This window comes from Zosterops lateralis (assembly GCF_965231275.1).
Source record: "Zosterops lateralis genome assembly, chromosome: 10".
NCBI lineage: Eukaryota > Metazoa > Chordata > Aves > Passeriformes > Zosteropidae > Zosterops > Zosterops lateralis.
In genome coordinates, this window is record NC_139770.1 from 4863073 (window position 1) to 4885218 (window position 22146).

The following is a 22146-nucleotide window of genomic DNA, read 5'->3' on the forward strand; positions in this document are numbered from 1 at the left end:
TGATTTATGCTGCTAAGATGACAGATTTTAGAATAGCCAGATAAAAAGAATGTGTCAGAAGCAACAAGTAGCAAAGGGGTTTAAACTTACAGGTTTTGTGGATGTGTATCTGTTCAAGCCTGCTAATAATTAAAAATTTGATAGTGTTGTGTGGCTGCTTCCAAAATTGCAGAATAGCCTGGAAAACCTATTTTTAGATATATAAATATATAAAAATGTGTATATATACATATAAAACGTGTGGAGAGGTCTTTATTTAGAAAACCACTTAACCAAAGAACTCTTTAGGAGAGAAGTAGGAAGGTATTGAATTTACAGTAAAACTTGGAGTAAAGTGAAGGAGAGCTGGAGCTGAGGGCTTTGTTTGTGTGGATTCTTTAATTGGGATTGTGATGTGCTTCACAGCCTATCATTTCCTAGCTGGCCGTGGGGTGTGTGTGCTCCTGCAGTGGAACTGGCTTCTTTTGGGTGTTTGGATGGTGGAGCAGTCCCAGGATCCAGCTGCTGGCGAGGGAAGGGGCTTTAGGAGCCCCGGACACAGCTGGAGCAGGCACTTGCACAGCCTCAGCTCTGATTGCTGCAGAGAACAGCCCGTGTCAGTACACAGTGCTACAGCCTGACAGTGATTGCTGTCCTCGGGGATTGGGCTGGCTCAGGCAAAGTTTGGGAGCTGCCTCAGTGCTGGGAGTGTGGGTGGGAGCTCGCCAGGGGCACCTCTCCCAGCAGTCCCAGCTGCTCCTGAGCTGATGCTCAGAGAAGCAATTGGAGTGTCTGCTTTAATCAGCAGAGAAAGATGATCCACACAGGGACACATTGTGGCAGGGAAGATGGTAGTTTCTGTTCTTGGATCTGCTGCCCCTGTGCTTACGGTGATGCTTGTCCTGCTCCTTGTTTCTTGTTAGTGATTTCTTTGAGGGGTGTGTTGCTCCTTCCTTAGCACACCCACTCTGCTGAGGCTGAGGTTGTTGCAGTGCTGCAGGAACAATAAGGGGACTGGAACATGTTCCCTGTCAGCACAGACTGTGAGAGGATTGAGCCTGGAGAAGGGAGGAGACCTTAGAGCCCCTAGAGAGGTTATAAGAGAGCTGGAGAGGGGCTTTGACAAGGGCATGGGGTGACAGGACAGGGCAAATGGCTTTAAACTGAAAGAGGACAGATTTAGATGGGATATTGGGAGGAAATTCTTCCCTGTGAGGGTGGGGAGGCCCCTGGCACAGGTATTCCAGAGAAGCTGTGGCTGCCTCATCCCTGGGAATGTCCAAAGCCAGGTCGGATGGGGCTGGAGCAGTCTGGGATAGTGGAAAGGTGTCCCTGTCCATGGGAGGGGGTGGAATGAGAGGATCTTTAAGGTCCAACTCAAACCATTCTGGGATCATATGAATAATACTGTAGAAAATGTCCAGCATACAACACAAGGAAACTCAACCCTTTTCCCTGAAAAATCACAGTATGTGTGATATCTAACCTAAAAATTGAGTTTTCCATCCAAATCTGTTCTCATTTCACGTATTATGCCCATGAAATTTGAGTGAGTGCTCAAGGAAAATTCTGCCATGTATCAATAACTTCCAGCTTCCTAACAACATTAAAAGAAGGAAAAGTTCCCCAAAAATCTGCTTTATCAGTGGTAGAAGAAATGGTGTTATAGATCATCAGTTCTGAATGTGATCAGTACTGAAATTAAGTAAATTACTCTGGAGTCCTTTTTGTTCAGTCACATCTCCAGTTATGGGTCCAGCCTGTGCACCTCTCTGCTCTGTACAGCATGATGGTACATTAAAAATAAGTTGATGCTTCTGTAATGCACCCTTATCCCAGAGTGGTTCTATAACATAGCAACATCCCCTCTTTACTAGGAAATTTCTGCTTTCAGATTGGGGATATAAATGCAGTTCTGACCTTTTCCATTGACTGCATCATGCTGTGTTGGGTGGTGCACTTGTAAATAAAGATTTCTAGTTATGTTGGAAATAGGCTGTTTTAAGGCAAAAAAAAAGGAAGCTGATTTTTTATAATTGCCTGGAATTTAGCAGTTCTGCTTGTTTCTGGTAGGATGATGGATGGTGTCTTAGACCAGTAGAAGGCTTGGAGGTATGATACTAGGATTCTGATTTAAAATCCATATTGGAGCTTTTTCCACAGAGCTGCTTTAAAAACTGAATGGGAGAGGAGGGAGCAGGGTTGGGGTTTTTGTGGGTTGGGTTTTTTTTGTAAAGGAGCCTTGCCATGTAAAAGGAGCTGTAAGAGGAAATCCTGTCCCATTCATGCTGTCCTTTATGAATTTCAGTCTGACTCACTTCCTTCTCATGCACTCAGTGGCTCCCTTCTTGGTCATCTGGTAGTTCAAGAAGTTCTGTGTGTGGCTGCAAGTTCTGTGGGAAAATAAGCAGTTTTCAGCATTCTGACAATGCTTTTGCCTATTTCCTTATAAAACATCTCTTTTTTTTTCTTTTTTGTCTCTTCAAATGCGATAAAACATTTTCTTTTTTTCTTCTTCTTTTATTTTAATCCTTACTGAAGCTCGAAGAGCTTAAGACAGCCAAAACTAAAACGCTTCAAATGGGCCAAAGTGGGAAGTGGGCACTGGATTGTTGTGTGCATCCTGTGCAGGAGCTGTGGGAGCTAGGAGACAGAACAAACAGAGCCAGCCTGGGCAGGGAGGTGGCTCCAGGCTGGTCGTGTGCGCCTTTGTGAAAACATTCCTAAAGAAGTTTCTGTCCTCACTGGAGAAGATCTGGCTTCAGATCAGGAGCCTTTCTAGCCCAGGAGTGTGGTGATGATGATGCTGAGGAGCAGCCTGCAGGCCTGAACACATCCCTCCAACAGCATCCAGACCTGCCAGGCAGCAGAGAGGGCAGAGTCCTTTGGGTGCCCACTCACTGACCTTTGTCTGTGAGCTCATCTAACTCAGTGTTGAAAAGCACATTTGCTTTCCCAGTGAGGAGCACTGACTTTGGTGGGCACTTCACTGCTCCGAGCAGCTGCTTTCTTACACATGGCATTGATGTGCTTTACACGTGGAGAAGGGAGGAAGGAACATTAGAAACAATTAATAGTTCAAAGAGTTGTTGTAGACTGTTGAGAGATCGTAAACTTCCATTGTCATATGTGTACAAGCCTCAGAGGTGTTGCCTTCATATTGTGGAGGATTTGTAAATCTGATTTTGTGCACTGAAGCAGCCTCCAGCTGCTCTGAAAGGTGAAAAACCATGGCACCAAATTCTGCTGAATTTGAAGTTTCTCAGGAGATGTGGGTAGCTCTGTGTGCTCATTTCTTTGAGGACAATGGATTGGGAATACACAGAAAGTGGACTTGGCAAGAGCAGTTCCTGACAATGGTGGTTTTAATTTGAAAACATTTTAAAATAAGTAGTTAATTTGGCAAAGCAGAAGTTCTGAGGTGAAGCGGTACCCTCAGGTATCCCTGAGTGGGGTGGGATGTGCTCTGCAAGAACATCACAAATGTTCATCACAAAAGTGATGCAGAGTGGGTGACGTATGATAAACCAGAGCTGAGGCGTTCTTGGTACAGCCCCATCCTGTTCTCTCTGGATCTTCTGTGTAACATTTAAACACACTTAGGAAAATGTGGGGTTTTTTTCTATTTTTGTTTAACTGTATCAAGTTGTTGTTTTAATCCAGAGCCTGTGAATTAAAGGGAAATTGTAGGAGCTGTGATTCAGTGCAGACAGGAACCAGGCGAAGTTCCTCTTCTTAGTCATTCTAGATCCTGTCAATTCTTTTCTATTTTGGTCTTGAGTCCATTTTGCTTATTGAGTCATACATTTATCTGCGCCTGTATATCCTATAGATTTAAAAGCTTAGAAGAGTAGGTTCATGACTTTTGGTCCATGTAAGCAAAGAGAAGTGAGAAACACTGGCAATACATGTAAATTTTTATGTTCTTTTAGCCAGGAACTGATGATTTGGTACATGCTAATAAACATTTGCTATACCAGTGTAGAAATGTTCTGCATACAAAATTGGTCATAAATGTTTTATATGCTGCCATACAAAATATCCCTCTGTTAAGTGCAGCTTCTCTGGTGTCCCTAAATGTATTTGCTTCTATAAAACAAGGAGTTTCAATAAGATTGTCTCCTGAAAACAACCTGTCAAAACTGACACAGTGATTTTATTAATAACATTGAAAAAAACACATGGAAGAGTAAAATACATCTGTCAGGTTAAGTGAATTTTAGTATTACACCAAATAATGCAACATGAAACATAATATTTAGTGAAACCTGAGACGTGTTGAATCTTGAGAGCACAGATCAGCATCATACATGAAATCTAAATGCTGTTACTGTTCCTGCTGCATTTTTTAATAGTTTTAGCCATTAATACTACTTGTCTGAATTCTTCAGACTTACATCTCATTAGAAATAGACTTTGTGTGCTCTGTGCTATTTTCCTGTAAGTTTTAAGGCATGAGAGGAAATAGGATGCATTAATTAGGGCACAGTCTGAACTTGAGAAGCCAGTGTTCATTTGCAACACCCAGAATTTCCAGTGTGATATTCTCGTGCCTTGACCTTATCTCCCACATCATGACTGAGCTTGTGTTTTTGTTTGTTTCTATTTCGAAATTCGCCTGCTTCTTCAACCGTTTTTAGCTCTGGTATTTTCTCTAAAATAATAGGCTGTGAATTGCTCATTCAGGCAGTAAACAAAGTGGTTATGAGTGTCAGGTACACCTTTGTGTACCAGCTTGAGCTCCATTAGCTGGGCCACACAGATTCCCACCAAATAATATTTTTTGCCTAATAGTCACGTAAAGTAACCACTTAAGTGAGCTTTATATAGACTGATGGCTGTATTAGAAACATATTGCAGGGTTCAGGTAGGGTACATTCCCAAGTTCGTGTCAGTCTGTGTGCCTGCAAGAGTTTATCCAGATCAGGCTTAATCTGTGACTTTTCCTCAGCAAGAAGAATGGCTAAAATGTTTATCCAGCATCACTGAAATACACTGTGGAGGGAGGGAAACAAATGTTTCCTCTGCTGTCTTGAAGCTTAACTTATATCATGGGGCCTTTGATGGAGAAAGGTAAAAACTAAATATCGCAAATGGTTCTGGACAGCAGGTCCATGTCCAGTGCACTCCCTGCCCCTGCTATAGCTTTACCCAGTTCCACGCCCAGCAGTGTTTTGCTTTGAGCTGCCCGTGGGTACTTCCTTCTCAGGCATCTTTGACCAACTCTTTCCCAGAAGTTGCCTGTGTGCAGATAATTTCCAGGGATTTGTAAGCCTGTGAAATCTTGTCTCCGTGTGACCTGTCACAAGCAGGGATGTAGTCTCCTGCTCTATCCATGCTGCAGGAACAGACCCAAAGTTTATGAGAAGCCTGAGTGCCATGGCAGTCCCACCTTCTTTCACACCACACTGCTTTGTTGGCACGGAGTTCTATAAGCTGGGAAGGGCTGACACAGGGAGAGAGGAGATACTCTCTATTTTTATGCACTTATCTTGAAAGACTAAAGAACCAGCTTCATAACTTCAGCACCAGAAGTTGTAGATAAGAGATTCTCTTCCTGAGCTAAGTGGGAGCATCTCCTAATTTAATTGCACAATAGTCTCCCATCTTCAATGTCAGCTGTTTTTAAAGGCAAATGGAAATGCCTCAGAATTGGTTTTGTTCAGACATTTTGTACCTGAAAATGCAAAGAGAACACAGGGCAGTGTGGATACAAATGATTCAGTGTGGTTATGAGGTGATCTAAGAACTGAATGGTGGTCTGGGCATCCGTGGCTCTGAGCCATCCCTGGGGCAGAAAGGGTCACCACAGTTCTGGTTATGTTTTTCAGCCTCATCACAGCAGCTGTGCCAAAATAAATCTCATTAGAAGCTCCCTAATCTTCCTCACTACAGGAAAACGTGGCTCAAAGTCCACCGAGGAACATGTAGGGGGGATATCTAGTGGGGGGATATCAGAGGGGGAACTATGGCTCCAGGGCTCGGGTTTGACCTTATTAGGGCTTATAAACCCTTTTGACAGTGGTGGTGTTGTACCCCAAAGCTGTTTTTCCCAATCCTGATCAGTTTCTGTAGGCTTTCATATTTTTATTCCTGTCTGCTTTATCCCTCCCATGCCTCATTTTGCCAGCAGGATCTCCTTGGCAGGGCAGGCTGGATAAGCTGTCTGCTCCATCATTTATCAGGAAGTCAGTGCTAAATGACGTAAGGCACAACCTCTTCCCCCAGAGGATCTTCATATTATCTCAAGAATTTGCAGCTTCTGCTGCAACTGACAGTCAAGTCCAGAAGACTGAAATCTGAACCTTTTTCCTGGGAGTTTACATAATTTATGGATACCCACCCAACAGGAAAAAAAAAAAATAATTGTACAAAGTACGTTTTCATCCTGCTTAAATGCTCACTGATTAAATGCCTGTGACGAGGGGAAGAGTTACACCAAGATCTCAGAACTTCAGAGCAAGATAAGCAGTGTATTCTCACCAGTTAGGAGGAGATAACATGGACCACCAACTAAGGAAGGGAACTGTGTTTGCCTTATTTGGCAATATCTGGGACATTGAGCCAAAAGGGAGAGGATATTTATAGGGAAGAGGTAGAACATTTCCTCCCTCCAGACTATAAAAAATAAAACGGGTTTAAGTCTAATGATTTAATGAGCAACACTTATTTGTATAGCCAGATGTCCTGAACAATGTCTGTCTGTATTTCCAGCTGGATTTGCAAAGGTGGTGAAATGAAATTTCATGTCCCTCCTGAAGTTAATGGGATTTGTTTACTAAACTCACTTAGGCTGTGCTTCAAATCCCATCGGTTACTCTTCCTTTTCTGAGGAAGGGTGGAATTTGATTTCTAAAGTTTTTATGACCTTCAGTATATTTGTTTTTAAGGGCAAGAGGAATCTTAATGCAGGGTGATGCTTTGAGTGTTGCAGTTAACAGAAAGGATAAACACTGTTCTAAAATGAAGCAGCCATTTCAGTTTTCTCCAAGGTTCATTATAAAAGATTTTGTCCTGAAGCTTGGGTTTGTTTTTTGTGTTGGGGTTTTTTTTTTCTTTGTTTTTTTTTCCCCCTCTAAGGAGCTGTGCTTAGAAGCAGCTGCTTTGATTTACTGCGATTCGTGTGACTTGTGCCTGAATTTCATCTCAGCAATAAAATCCAGAATGAGCTGAAATTCCTGTAGCTTTGTTGAATCCTTCCCAGCAAGCAGTAATCAGGTGGATATTTCTGTGAAATATTTAAAATATTTGGAAGGGTTCTTAGTGGTGAAACTGGTTGGGCCAATATTCAAGATCACATTTTGCCCTTGTCCCTTATAGGACTGCTAATTGCCCATGCATTTCTTTCTGCTCACTAGTAGGAAGTTGGTACAGACATTATAAATGAGGTTTTTTAAACATTCTTGAGCTCATTCTTCCCATCTCAGGCATGAGAGGGCACAGAGAAGATTACATCAGCCTTTTTGACTTCTGCATTTTAGAAATTTAGCCTCCAGTCTTTATTAAATGTTCTGTTTAATATCCTTCTAGCTTATATAGTCATAGTTCATCCTTCAGACATGACTGCAAAACAATTTAGGCTGGGATTGCTTGAGTCAGTTGATTGTCATCTGTCATGAGGAAGATAATTTATTTCTGTTCTGCTGTCAATCTGTAGGTGTTTGGGTTGATTTAAAGAAGGGAGGGGAAGCTCTTCACCTTCCCCCATTCTCTGAGCTGTGGTGCCTGGGCTGAGTGGAAAGAGAAAAATGTTATTTGGTTTCTGGGATTACTGTGATCTCCTCCACCACTCATTGCAATTTCATTGTATCGTACTTTTCATCTGGAAAAATAGGTCAGTAATTTGCATTGGTAACAGAAGAGCTTAGGTTGGGGTTCATGCAAAGAAAGTTGTAACTGCAGCCCCTCACTAGGTTGCCATTGAAAAACCCCAGTGCAAAGCCCAAACTTTTTTTCCTGTGGAATCCAACATCTTTTAAAGACGTGCAAATAGTGTAAGTAGCGCACAAAAATAAAATTTATGTTTTAATGTAAATAGTTGGACAAAAATCAAAAACAATGAAAAGATGACACATTTTCTACTTTTATCCTGTTTTAGGGTAAGTTTTCCCTGCTTACTTTTTCATAGAGGATGAATATCTTACTTTGCTCTGACTCTGTTCTTGAGACTGAAATAGTAGTTATTGCTAAAACCCAGCATTGTAAAGCACTTTGCATTGCCCACCATGAAATCTAAAGAAGGCATTTCTTATTTGATTCCAGCAAGGCTGAGGAGTTGTGACTGAGTGCAAAATTTGGCCTGCAGTTATTTTCTTTAATTTTTTTTTTTAGTTCATGATGGGTTCTTCTGTGCCTCTGCACTGGGGAAGTGCTCTGCTGCCTTCCTATTGTTGTAGCAAACTCGGTGGCTTTATGAGGTTCACTGCCAAGGAAGTTGTTAATTTTGGCTGAGGTGCTCTGTTTAATCCCCAGCAAGTTTGGAACTCCTATGGAGTCTGTTTTGGCTGTGCTATGTGATTGTTTTTCTGTGCAAATATGCAGTTCTGCAGGTTATTTTGCTAGTTTTGTATTTGATCAGGAAAATGCTCTTATTGTGTAATAGGCAGATTAGCAAAGGGTTTTATGGCTAGAGTTGCCTGTGGTCATATTTTCTGAACATCAAGAAGAAGTAAGTTTTATTTTGTTCAATACTGGTGCCATTGTCCTCCTACACAGGGCATGGTATTTCAGAGAAAAATATTTCCTCATTGGCATGGGGCAGCAGACACAGGATTTTAAAGGCCAGACTGGTACACTGGAGATTTGTCCCTCTGTGTTCATTAGGAACTGTGCTTTCCACCTCAGTTCTTGGAGAGTGCAGGGCTCCCCTCTGCCCCAGCAGGACTTGGTGTGGCTGTCCCAGCAGGGACACTCAAAGAGTGCCAGAGACAGAGCCACACCTGTGGTGGGATGCAGTGGAGCTGTCAGTGACCCAGATGGGAAGACTAATCCTTGGTGCTGTCAAACTTGTGCTTTTTGTCAGTGCAAGGAGGAGCTGTGAGCCTCCTCTCATGTGTGTTCATGATGCTCAGGCTCCTGCTTTGCCTGGCTGTGACAATCAGGTACCAGGACTGAAAGGAACCTCTTCTTTTGAAGAGGAAATCTCTCTGTAAATGACAGATGGTGTCATTTCACGGCTGGTGTCTGATATCCTTTTGAGCCATTTTCACATTTGAAGAAGCATGGGTATCTCAGCCATGCTGCTGACCATCCCCTGCTCCTGCTTTGAGCTGGGGAAGCCTGTGGAGTTTTTATGGCCATGTCACCTGGGGCACCCTGGAATGCTGGTGACTGTAAGGTGAAGCTCTGCAGAAGTTACATCCCCTCCTGAATAACCACTGAGTTCCTCAGCCTGGAGAATGACCCTTGACATGGCAAAGGCTGGACAGGCAGTCACAGGGAATGAGGAGAAATGACAGGGAGAAAGCATGAAGCAGCAGGGAAATAAATGGAAGGAATTAAGTGTAAGGAAATTCCAAGCATCCCAACTGTTTCACGAAATTCCAAGGAGTGTGAAGAGAGCATCACTGTTCCTAGGAAAAGGTGTTTGTTGGCAAAGTTTGTAGTGAGAACAAAATGTCAGCCTTCTACCTGGAAAGTGTGAGTCAGGAGCTCCAGGAAGGTTTTAGGAGGCACTTTCAGTCTCCTTGAGCAAAAGACACCTTGACCAAAAGACAAACCAAGACCACTTGGTTTATCTGCAAAACTTTTATTGTCTTTCCAACCCCACATAGCGTGTGAGCTGCTGTAACAGAATAGCAAAAGGGAAGCTGCTGAAAATAAAAAGAAAAAATATTTTGACTCAGAATAAACTAAAGCAGTTCGAAATGATGAAAAGAGAGCGCTCCAAGAGGAGGTCCTGTGTGTAAGTGGTTTGTTGTTCCAGCAGATTCAGCTTGGGCTTCCTCTGTTTCTGTGGGTTATGTCATTGTTTGATTTGGTGTTCCTTCAAACCCAGCCAGCTGCAGCCATCCACAGTGCACTGCCTCTGTTATCTGCTTTGGGACGTGTACAAAGCGCTCGCTCAGGATGTCAGATGTGTGTGATGGAGATGGGGGGTTGCTGTATTTTATTAAGAAAGCCCTTTTCTGCCTTCTAATGGACCAACTGCGTGTTCACAGTAGGAATTCGCTCAGATCTCCAGCCAGTAAAGTAGGAGTTGTTTTTGCTGTCTTCCAGCAGTAGCAGCGAAGAAGCAGAGAAAAACAAACCCAACATGTCACTTACCCTCCATTTGTCCCTTGCATCCAGCCTTTTATTTCCCTTGCTGGTTGTTACTGATCTTATTTTCCTTCCTTCCATCCCAGTGAAAGACATCGATCCAAACAATAATGGGGAGCAGGGAGGATTGGACACCCTTACATTTATTTTTAAAACACTTTTTAGCTCAGGTACATTCATTATGTACATCTGAATGCTTCCACATATGATCCTGATCCATGTGATAGCAAGTGCCTTCATTTAAAGAAGGATGAGCTGGGAATTTGCACTCCAGATATTTTGGAGTGTCCTGTCCCATGGACAATAGAATACTCAAGCAGTCAAGGTGAAACAAGCAGGTCAATAGGTGTGGACTGTGGGCAGGACATATCTGAGGTGTGGGATTAAATTCATGCCTAAATCACTGTGGTGTTGAGGCAAAGCATTTCAGTTATTGTTTGCTTTATGGTCTCAGTGAATCAGGATGACTAGAGTTTTGGGTTTTCTGATTTTAGATCTGAAAATGTGCCTTTCTGGATTTTATACAGGGATTTTGTTCTATTTTCCTTCAGTTATTCAGGGAGTAAGTTGGGTGGAATTTTTGTTTGCTTTGTTGTTTTTTTTTTTTTTTCCTATCTATATATGGCTTGGTCCTGAAGGATAAATAATGAAGGATAAGCTCCTAGACATTAATTGAGGTATGTTAGCAGGAGAAATCAGATAGCAACACTGGGAAGGCACTTAGAAATTGAAAAATTGTGATACACTCATGCACAGCAATTTTTAAAGAATCAGAACATGTTTTAGCAATTGCATCCAAAGTTGGATAACATCAATCTTTCTACCTTTGTCAGGGGAGCCATAGTTGTGTTTTATCATTGATGGTTTTTATTAGCTTTCATGTAATGAACAGAAATCTGAAATATTTAACATTTAGAAATCTACTCCAGGCCTAATTAATAATATTCCTTGGATTGCATTGGTGTGATTGACTGTTTTGAATATGAATTTTTTATTTTTTCATAACTTTTTTATTCTGAGGGCTCCTTGTTCTGCCCAGCGTGGAAGTGGTGCTGGGAAGAGTTTTTTAAAGCCCTGTGTGTTCAGTGTGTGTTCAGTGGATTTGCCCTTGCCAGTGTCACAGCTGTCAGGCAGCAGCAGCCTGGCGGTTTATCCCTGACCCTGCCCTGTCCTGGGCTGCCTCCCTGACAGACTGGAGAGCTGCATCAAACTGGATTAGGCAGGAATTTGTCCTAGGTCTAATTTTATTCAATATTTTCATTAAGGGCTTGAAGGATGGAATAAGGATTGAGGCTTATTAAATTATAGTCCATATCAGGCTCTGATAGGGTTGAGAGTGCTTGATGGGTCAGGGAAGGAGGACAAGACAGGAGGAGAGCTCTGTAATGGCCTTCAGAGAAGAAGTTTGATCAAGGCAAGGGCCACGTACTGCACTGCAGCTAATTGTTCTCAAACCTGCTGGTTTTTAAATTACATGCTAGTTCAGGGAGGAATAAGAGATTACAAACCCTAAGAGTCAAGTTATTCTGTAGACAAAGAGAAGAGGAGACTTCTAAGCAAGCTTTGTAAATGTGTCCTTAGTTTTGGTGCTGCCAGGACCTCAGCTGGCCCATGGTGGTCAGGGCTGTGCCACATCTTCAGAAGGATGGAGACCAATTTAAAAATGTGGCAGAGGACAGCAGCAGGTGGATTCTCTTAAAGACAGGTATGGAGAAATGAGCTTGTTTTGTTAAAGGAAGAAATTCCTGCAAGTATGTGAAAGATGGCTACAAAGACAGGGGTGATGAACTCGCCTGGGGCAAATGTACAGGAAAGAAGGAATAAGTTTCAGATGCAGCAGGGAGAGTTGAGATCATCTTCCCTGTGATGAGGAGTTAGAGGCTGTGCTGTTTGAGAAGTTTGGAGATTACCGTGATCACGGGGCAGGAGGTCATTTATTTAATTGTCATTTATTTTGAAGAAACGGGCTAGGGAGCCGTCTCAGAGAAATGGTTTGGGGATAGATGTTCATGTTTCAGTGTAGGAGGATGGACTCGGTGGCTGTGTCACATCCCCTCTGGTCCTGTGACTCAGCTGCTGCGTGACATCTGCAGCTTTAGGTTTGTTCTTATACAAGGAGCTTATTAACTTACATTTCTGCAATGCCCTGAAAGTCTGTATGTGTTCTTCTTGGTGCCTTAAGCTTTGACATCGGCAGGCAGCTCACAAAGGAGCTGGGCTGTGTTTTGAGGAGTTCATTTTCTCGGGGGCTGTAGGTTGTGCTGTACGTGACTGATGAAAGATCTTTCCCAGCACTAAAGGCGGTCACAGCCCCGATAAATCTGGAACAAATTCTGAGAAAGCATGTCATGTTATGACTGGCATATCTGTGAGCATGGAGCTCTGCTTGAGAATTAGAGACTCAGGGTTTGCAAAGTGCTAGTGCTGATGTCATCCCCTTGGAATGGAAAGGCTGTTGAAACAGTAAATACTTTCTGTGGCCAGCAGCTAAGTCTTGAGCTGGACCTTTTCCTCTCTTCGAAGGAAAGAATGCAGAACAAACCTAAAATGTGTATTTGCAATGGGAAAATCTTAATTAGTTTAGAGCTTTTAGCTATTTGAAACCATTTACATACACAGCTGCTGTTCATGCAAACATGTAAACTATTGATGGAAACTTCAAACTTACCTTGAGCTGACATTTTTTTCCGTTTTTTTTTAAAGCTGTGCTTGGTGTTTAAAAGTATGGTTGGAAAGGTCTGAAAATGATATTTGTGCTGTACGTGCAGAAAGGAACATAGACACAGGCTAACAGAAGCATAGAATAAAAGGCTTTAGTTCAGCAAGACTTGACACTGAAACCCTGTTAGCACCAAACAGCTGCTGAGAAAGTGTTCAGTTTTTAGGGCCATTTTACTCCTGATTGTATCTATAGAGTTTTGTTTATGATTCAAAACTCTGAAAAAAGAGAGGACTCAATGTGGTCCAGGTCTTTCAGCTGGCTTTTCTGCAGTAAAAGCTTAGTCTGATACATTGGATCCAAAGAACCCTCAGCCTGGGAATTAGAACCTAATGCTGTAGCTTGGGAGTGCTGTAATATCTCTCACACAGTGAGATTAGCAGGGTAACTCAGATTTTTGTACTGTCCCTCAGAGGACCCCACTGAGCATTCACAAGGAATTCGTCCCCACCCCCAGCTTCCTCCTAGGAGGAAGAGTTTTGCCATGACAGATGTGGGGAACAGATGTTGAGAGGAAAAGTTAAAATGGGACAATGACCTGAAGTGTTAGTTGGGCTCTTCCTTGACGTGTCTGAGCTTCTGTTCCCGATGGCCAGGGAGGAAAGCAGCTCCTGCTGCCAGCCCCAGTGTTTGGGGGCTTTGACATACAGAGATTTTCTGTCTTCCTGTCACATACTCAACCCTCAGTCAGCTGAGGGAGAGGAAGAGACAAAGATTGAAATGCAAATCAACTATCTGTTATTCAGGAACAATTAGTCCCAGGTGAGTGAAACATGCTCAGCCACCCACCACCCTTCCTGAGCAGTTCTAGGTGGGTTTTTTGAACCTGAATTGCCTGTTTTACATCAAGACTTGCCCGTTTTTTGCTGCTGTTCTTGCCCACTTTTCCACCACTGCATCTGTGATGTCCAGCAGATGCTCCCTGTCCCTAAATGCTCCAGTGAGCTAATCTAGAGTATAGTCCTTGGTGGCTGCTGAGTAACAACAGAGAGACAGGAGGAAAGACCTTCCAGTAGCTCTGTGTTATCAGATAGAGCTTATCAGATGGTTTCTCTATGTCTTCTGTTTCAGAAGGCTTTCTCCTCTTTGTTGGCTTGGAATGAAGATGTTGAGCTTGATACTCAGATTGCAGGTCAGAGAAACTTCCCTGCTGAGGGAGGGATTTGGGACAGGACTCGTTCTCCTTAGCTTAGTCTAGTTCAGGAGACTGTGAATAATCATGTTTATTACAGAAAGGAAGTCAGCCATCCATAGAAGCCTGAGATTTTTTTTTTTATGGCTCTTGAAATGGGAAACTAAGTATTTGAAATACTGTAAATACTGTAGTTCTTGATAACCACTGCTGAGGTCCCCTTTCAACCTGTGGTGTGTTCTCTGATGCTGTTACAGACACTGCTTGTGGATATTTATTGCTTTCTGCCTTTAGTATCTGCTTTATTTTCACAGGGCATTATTTATTATATGTATCCCATTCCCTCTCTCCCTCTCCCCAAAGTCTTTGAAGAAGACTTGTCTTCTTCCACCTTCAGCTTATCTGTATGAACACTTCGTGACATAAATGTCCATACTGACCACATAAATGTCCATATTGACCTCATAAATGGCCACATGTCTGTAATAACCCAAAGCTTCTGTATCTGGTACCCAGAGCCTTCTGTGTGAACAAGATACATAGTTGGGACACTAATGTAAAAAAATTCCCTGAGTAGGACACTTCATTGAGAAGTTTGATTGAAGTAACTAAATTATTTATTTGCTGGGCATAGCCACCTCCCTTAAGTCTTGGAGTCAGTTCCTGTGCCTGGAGCAGTTTGAACCCTCAGCCTTGACCTGCAGAGGGTGGGAGGACTCAGTTACTGTACAAAGCAATCACCTTTCATGGGAGAGGGAAATGAGATTTCTTTGGGCTTCAGGGTTTGTTTTCCTCTCCTGCTCAGTGTGACAGAGCATCCTTGCTAGAAAGCAGAGAGAGGGAAGAAAATTCAGTCCACATGTTTGGGATTTAAGGTTGAGAGTGATTCACTCTCAGCTTCTGGGGGTTGTAATTAGGGGTGACATAATAACCATAAACTTTCGATAAAATAGTAGCAGCTTTTTTGTTACACTCAGAGCTGCAGAAGCTGCTTCTGATTAGCATCCCTTCGAGATAAGCCTGCAGGATCTCCACAGTGTGCAGATCTGGCTCCAGGCTTTTGTGGCACAGTTCAGCTTCTTTACTGATGCAGAAAGGAACCCTGCAGTCTGAAACCCCCCCAAATTTTGACATTTTCACTTGGATCATCATCTCACCGTTCTCCTTAGCCATTTTAGTCCATGTGTGTAATTTTGAAATGAGTATTATCATATTCTGGCTCAATCCTGCTGGTTTATGCTCTTTAAAATACACTGTGAGGGTTATCTGCTATGGAAAAAACCCCCAATCTTGCTACCCTCAACTTCTTCTGAAATATTACTGCTCTTTTCTTTTCCAAGTGGCTGAGACTGAAAGAAATCCAGGAATGTGTGCAGCAGGAGATCTGTCATTCCCAGTCCACACCAAGGTGCATTCTTTTAGGCAGAGATGGGCATTTACACTGGAATTCTGCCATCAGTATTCAGCCAATTCTATTTTTTGGCAGTCGAGCACATGGAATTTTTAAAAAGAAGATCTACTTTTTTAAAGCAGGTCACAGACAAAAATAAAGACACATTCTTGGGCTACGAGAACTAGGTCAGGTTTTGGGGGAATCATTAGTGAAAGCTGTTGATCTGATCCCACCTGCTTATTAATGTTTTTTGCTCCCTATGCCAAGTACATCTGGCTCACTGTGCTTTAGGTGAGATATGTTCTTCTGCTTTGGTGAGCAAACTCTTTGCATTAACATTTTAAAGAAGAAAAATCCAAAAAACAGGAAAATATGTTCCTAGTTTTCCATTAGAGAATACTGTAGTGGAAAGTGAGGCCTCTCTGTGCTGTGGTCCAAAAAGAATAAAGCTGCTTTGTGTCACCTCATTACTCTAAGCTGATGTTTTACCTCAAGATTGTTTGGGGGGGGGGTGGGATGAGGGAAAGGCTGATTCCACTGCTCAGAGGATGGCCTCTGCAGCACCTTCTGCACAGTTATCCCTCTAATTTAGGGGGGAGCATTTCACAGCCTGTTGGTGCCTCTGTGTAGCCCCTGCAGGAGCTGCTGTACCAGGCACAAGGCTCAGGCAGGGAGGATGGATTGCTGCTGGTCAGACTTTGGGATTTGCCTGGCATCACTTCATTGCCTCCACAGTTGGAAGGTGGCTGTAAAAGAGCTTGGGGCATTACTCAGTTTAAGGGCAGATGGCAGCAGGGGGGGTGGGTGCTGGGGCTCAGGGCAGGCACCTTGTGTGGCTCCCCTGGGTTTTCTCTGCATGGGACAAGGACACTTGTCCTCTCCAGAGCCCTGGTGGGCAGGGGGACAGCCCAGTCTGCAGCTACTGAAGCAAAGGTGGCTCTGGTGAACAAACCAGGGTCAGGTTCAGCAGGAACTGAGAAACTCCTGGGCTTCTGTCACAGCTGAGTTCTGGAAACTGGGTGGTTTTACTCTCTGTATGCAGCTCACAGTTAATAGCATTGGTTGTGGAGGACACCTCTACAAATAGTCTCACCTTTCTGGATATCCGCAATTATTGGAAGTTTCGTTCCCTCCTTTTTCTCTTTTAATGTTTTGTGATATTAATCCATGTAACTGCATGCCTTAAATTCACAAAGCAGCTGATGCTCATATGCAGGTAATGTCTGTCTGTCTGTCTCCTTCCTCTATTTGGAAATTATGACAGAATTGTTGATGTAACTGAATTTTTTGTTTAATTTTGGTAATTTATTTCTCTTCATCTTCCCACATTCTCTATTTTACAGAATTTGATTCAGAAGCAAAAAGGGTTCAAGACATTCTTTCTGGAATGGAGAAACCACAGGTATGTGATCCCAAATGGCCACACAAATGTACAATAGCAAATGTGAAAAGTGGATTGTGTAACAACATACTGGTGATTTCACAGGGGAGCACCTCTGATTTTTTCCCTTAGTAGATTGTTGCCACTGACTCATTTTACTGGGATATAAATCTGGAGAATCTTTTGTGCTCATGGGTATTTGAGGGCTCTGCCCACTCCAGGAATTGCACCAGTTGTCTGTTTGCAGAGGACAATTCCCAGTATTCATACTGTACTGGGGAACTCAATGCACTGGGGTGACTTGCATAGCTCTTACTCCCTCTCCTCTGGGTTTAATTTTGTCATGAGCAATTTATGCCTTTAATCATGATTAAATTAAGCTAATTCTATTATTCAATGGCAAATTACTATAGTCTGTTTGTCTGAGCCATAAAAGCCCGTAAATTATGATGGAATTGAATCACTCTGTAAGTAACCCTAATGCTGAGTGTGACTGCAGTCAGGTGAGGTTATTAATAAATCTGGTTGTAAGCCCTTTTCTAGTTTGGTGTGTCAAATGAGAGCCAGAAGAGCACTGTGGGTCTGTATGAATAGTCCAAGCCAGCACTGGAAGAAGCAGTCATGGGGCAGAGGGAGACAGAAATCCCAAAGTACAGCCTATCTCCTTTACTCTCCAGACTTTTCTCTGTCCAGCTGGAGAGATAGGGCACAAATAAGCAAATAAATAAAAAACAATGGTGGAAAGCTCATGGGAAGACTTGGTGCAGCTGTTAGAGGCTGATACAGAGATATTCTGCAGTGGGAGCCTTGGCTGCAGAAGTGGCAGAGCTCAGGGAGGGCCAGACATGAGCACAGACTGAGTTTTATTTTTTGGACTCTGTTCCGATGGGTGCTTTTGTTCTGAATAAATACAAAAGGTGTTTGGTCTTAAATTGCTCCATCAGTAGGTGCTGGTGTCCTGGCATGGGCAGGAGCTGGTTCAAAGCCAGGCCTGCAGAGATGATAAACATCAGCCTGAGCTCCTGTTCACAAGAGAGAAGTCACTTCACTGTGTGTGGAAACAAGTGACAATACTGAGCTGAAGACTTAAAAGAAGTATTTAAGTGGGCTCAGAAGAGAAGAAAGTGCACTTAGCACAGAATTAGGCTCGTTTGTTGTACAGAGGGAGTCAATATTTTTGTACCAGGGACCACCTGAATGTTACTGATTTGGTCAATAGCCACAGCCAGGTGCTTTTACAAAGATCCAGAGAGCTGACAAGAAAAATGTGTTGTTTCCTACTTTTATCTTTCAAGGTAAGAAGAGAAGCTGTTAGAGCAATTTGCAGGATTCTGAGATTTGTACAATTAAATTTATGGTAACCAGTGCCTTTAAAGTGGAAAGAAGCAAAAAAACCCCCAAAAATAAGACAAAAATAGTCTTCCTTTAATCATACCAAAAATAGGATATTTTATTTTTTTAATCTAACCCATGGCAAATGCTGGTTCAATAATAATGACATTTACTGAGGTGATGTTGGGGATTATCTATTATTCTCTCTCTGCAACTTTGACATTTGTGAGTAATTAAACTCACAGGACTCTCACAAATCATTAATTGCTGTGAATGATTCTGTGTGTGTGTAGTCAGTATTACATCTGATAGAAATATATCATATTATGCATAAATAATCATCTTGGGTCATGTTTCTTGGCAAACTTTACACATATACAAGTTAAAAATAAAACAATGTATAGGAAAACAACAGTGAAGGAAGAAATTATGCAAATCAAAAGAGCAGAGTGGCGAGTCAGTGACAAGTGGGTGATGCTGTATCTGCAGCACAAGGATTTGGTTTGTCCAAGTGGGCAGCTTCTTCCATCCCAAGGGATTGGCTTTGTGAGCAGCTCCTGCAGGACAGCTATCACTGGGAGGTGTCTGGATCACACAGGTACCTCTCTGAGTACAAAATACACACACTTTAAAAATTATTACTTCATGAAAGGTCTGTTTTCAATAATAGATACTGTTACCTGTTTGAGAGATGTGCAGCTGAGCTGTAAATTTAATCAGAGCTTTGTCCCTTTAACAACCAGAATTTTACGAGGCACCTTTTTGCTTTTAACCCCCCATGGTTTTGTGTCAACTGAAATAAGTTTTTAATTCACATTATCACAGACAAAGTAAGCATTCTCTGAAACAAATACCTCGGTGAGGGGAGGGAAACCTCACTCTGGGTATCTGAAATGGCTGCATCCCACAGCCAAGGGGCTTGGGGGGGGACATCACCCCCCGTGGGGAATCACCAGGGCTCTGTCAAACCACAGCTCAAACATCAGCCTGGCTTTCCAAAAGGCAGCCTGCTCCCGCTGACTCGCTCTGCAGCGAAACTCATATTTAATCACTGGGGTTTTTTTTGCCTAAAATTGCAGGATTAGAGACATAATTTAAAAGCAGAATCTCAACCCAGTAATAACTGTGAATTCATTTGACCCCCAAGCCTTTCAAACTGTGCCCTCGAGGGAGTAAATGAATGTTGCTTGCAGTGTAGTTCTCACACATACAATGAGCCCCTGAACCACACGATGCCTGTGAATGCTAACCCGGAATCTGGAAGATAATGAAAGTTGTACAGAAACATTTTTCATTACCTGAAAGACGGGAAGGGCCGATACTCATCAGTCTTGTACCCTTATTGAAGTGGTGCAGGAGTTGGATTCTTTCCCAGGGGCTTTTATGGAATAATTATTTACACCACTGAGTTTTGATAGAGCAGAAAGGAGGCATTTACTGTGTAAACTGAGAAGTTTTCAGAAACTAATTAACTGTGCTTTTCACCAGACCTACAGAACTCCTTGTGGGAGAATCTTTTGTTAGGTCTCAGCTAAAAGGCCAAGCCAGCCCTCTTCAAAGCAAGCACAGGGATTTTGGGGACAGATGAAGCAGGCTGGGAGAACTCGGAAGCAGCATAAAGATTTACCTGCCCAGCCTGGGAAGAGATGCTCTGGCTGCTTATATTTTGTCAGATGGAATTAGTGCACTGTTAATGAACAATAGGCTGGCTTTTACTGATGGTGAAGTGTTTTTCTGTCTGCAAGTTCACAAGGGGCATTAAGCCCACCATTGTGGTGGTAGCTGGGCTGTTCTCACAGCATGGAGAGGACTGGTCCAGGTCTGTACCTTTGGAAAGGTGTTTGTGTAAATTAGAAAAGTTGGAGGTAAAGATACTGAACTGTTTTACAAGTGCCTGCTTCTTATTTTCACCATATCATAACCCCATTTATTTAACTTAGCTTTTTTCACAGCAAAGCTAGTGTTTCCTGCTCCAGGTAGGAGTTCCTGGGCATACTAAGTGGTGGCTTTGGCCATGAAAGGAGATATTGGCAGGTAACTGTGATAGAGTATCAGCCTGTTGGTCAGGGAGCAGCAGATAGGGTTATCTCCAGCCACACAAATAAATCCATTCCCAGCTGACGTGCTCAGCCCAGGGAGGGAGTAGATTTGCCTTTTCTGACTTATCTCGCAGACAGTGACCCCTCACTTGCTTTCCTACACTTGCTGTGTGTGCTCAGTGCAGCTAAAGCTGGTATTCAACAATTTCTGGTGTTTATTTTTAAACCTCCAGCAGCAGTTGCTGTGTACCCACGAGCTCCAAGGCAGCCACTCTGGGTGCTCCTTCCTCTGAAATTCATGTGTAGCTGGAGCAGCTTAGCAACTGCCTCTGGACTTTCATCCTCTGCTTGCTGGCTTCAGAGTTTCTAGCAGTTAGCCCACAAGATACTTTCTCTTATTTTGAGAAAACCAAGACCTAACTTTTTGCAGATTGCTGCAGTTCATGGAGGGCCAGAGTTTTGCCGTATGTGGAATATATACGTGTGTCCTCGGGAGTAGTCATAGAGAAAAACATTTCAATAGAACATTGGCAGGATATCATGCCTCCAGCTCCAAGTCTGTCTGAATTTATGAAAAACAATTATGCAAGCATATTTCCATAATAAAAGGAACTGCATGTTGATGGGCTGAGCTGGCATAGTAGTAATGCCTGTTAAAAAAAACCCCTAAAATCTATTTGGATCTAGTTAATCAGATTTTTGATCAAAATATTATTTTAAATGCAGATTTTTAGCTCTTTAAGTATCTTTGCTACCATTTCATTTGCATGCATGTGTGTGTATATCTCAAAGAAATTAACTTACTTGTTTACTTGACTCATTCAAGATTCTTATAAGGTATCTTACCCAGTATCAGAGTTAACTGCTCCAAGATTTTAAAATCAACATTGATTTCATAGCATCAGAAAAATACGATAAGAAAACGCTGTGAAAGCAAGAATTTTAAAATAAAATAATTTGCTTGTCCATGTTTTTTACAAAGAAAACTTGATGCTACTTAATCCTTCTTACCTTAAAACTTACTTTTCACATTAGGTTGAACAAGTTTTCTTTTTTTTTTTTTTTTTGGCAAGGCTTAAATGTGCTGCTATAAATTAAAATCTCTAACTTTTGAGATCATGGTGTTTATGATGAGACATTTCATGGTGTCACCTGCTTGTCAGCCTGTTAAAAATGGATTTATGACTTGCTCAGAAAGAATCTGGTTGATATCTGGGTATCAGACACAATAGTTGCAGTGCTCATCAGCTGGAAGCAATGTGTTTCCATGTGAGAAGGTAAATACTCTCCATTATATAAAGATATCTGGTATCCAGAAACTGGATTTGTAAACAAACAGTCCCTAAAAGCTGGTTGCTAATGCTTCATTCCCAAGTAATTTGTGGGTAAGGGGTTTCACATATCTCAACAAAAGTTAGAAAATGTGTAACTGAGCACCTGCAGTATTCATGTTACACCTTCTGAAATAACAACATCTTGCTCTTTGTGTTGCAAAAATCTGTCAAAATTATACATGCAGTGAAATTTGTTGCTTATGAAAAATAAAGAAAATAAACCCTCAGAATTTGATTCCTCCATATGGAGGCTAACTAAAGAATATTCTTTATATATTCACTACAGTTAAGAAGGAAAAACACCATTATTTTCATGATGGAAAGTGGAGAGTTGGTGGCAGAGCATTTGAGACTTAGAAGCTTCCCTGGAATACATCAGCAAGCTTGTGTGAAAATGTGCTGCCTTTCCCAGATAACCAGTGCAGCTACTGCTTTTTATTTAGTTTTCTTTGAGACAGTGGCAGGGGGGATTTTTTATTCTTCTTTCTTAGCCTCATAAGAGTAGGCTCCTCTCTGGGAAGTTGCTATGTGCAGCTGATGTGCCAGTGGCTCTGCTGGTGAGCAAGGTGATGCTGGT

At 42.3% G+C, this 22146-nt stretch overlaps 1 protein-coding gene across 3 annotated transcripts in view; it reads left to right on the plus strand.

Moving 5' to 3' along the window:
- The window catches only part of FNDC3B (fibronectin type III domain containing 3B), a 187141-nt gene that overhangs the window by 103887 nt on the left and 61108 nt on the right, over positions 1-22146 (plus strand). For all 3 annotated transcript variants that reach the window (XM_083868442.1, XM_083868443.1, XM_083868444.1), the window contains exon 7: positions 16827-16885. In XM_083868442.1, coding sequence (XP_083724568.1) covers positions 16827-16885 — 59 coding nt within the window. The remainder of the gene's footprint in view (positions 1-16826; positions 16886-22146) is intronic.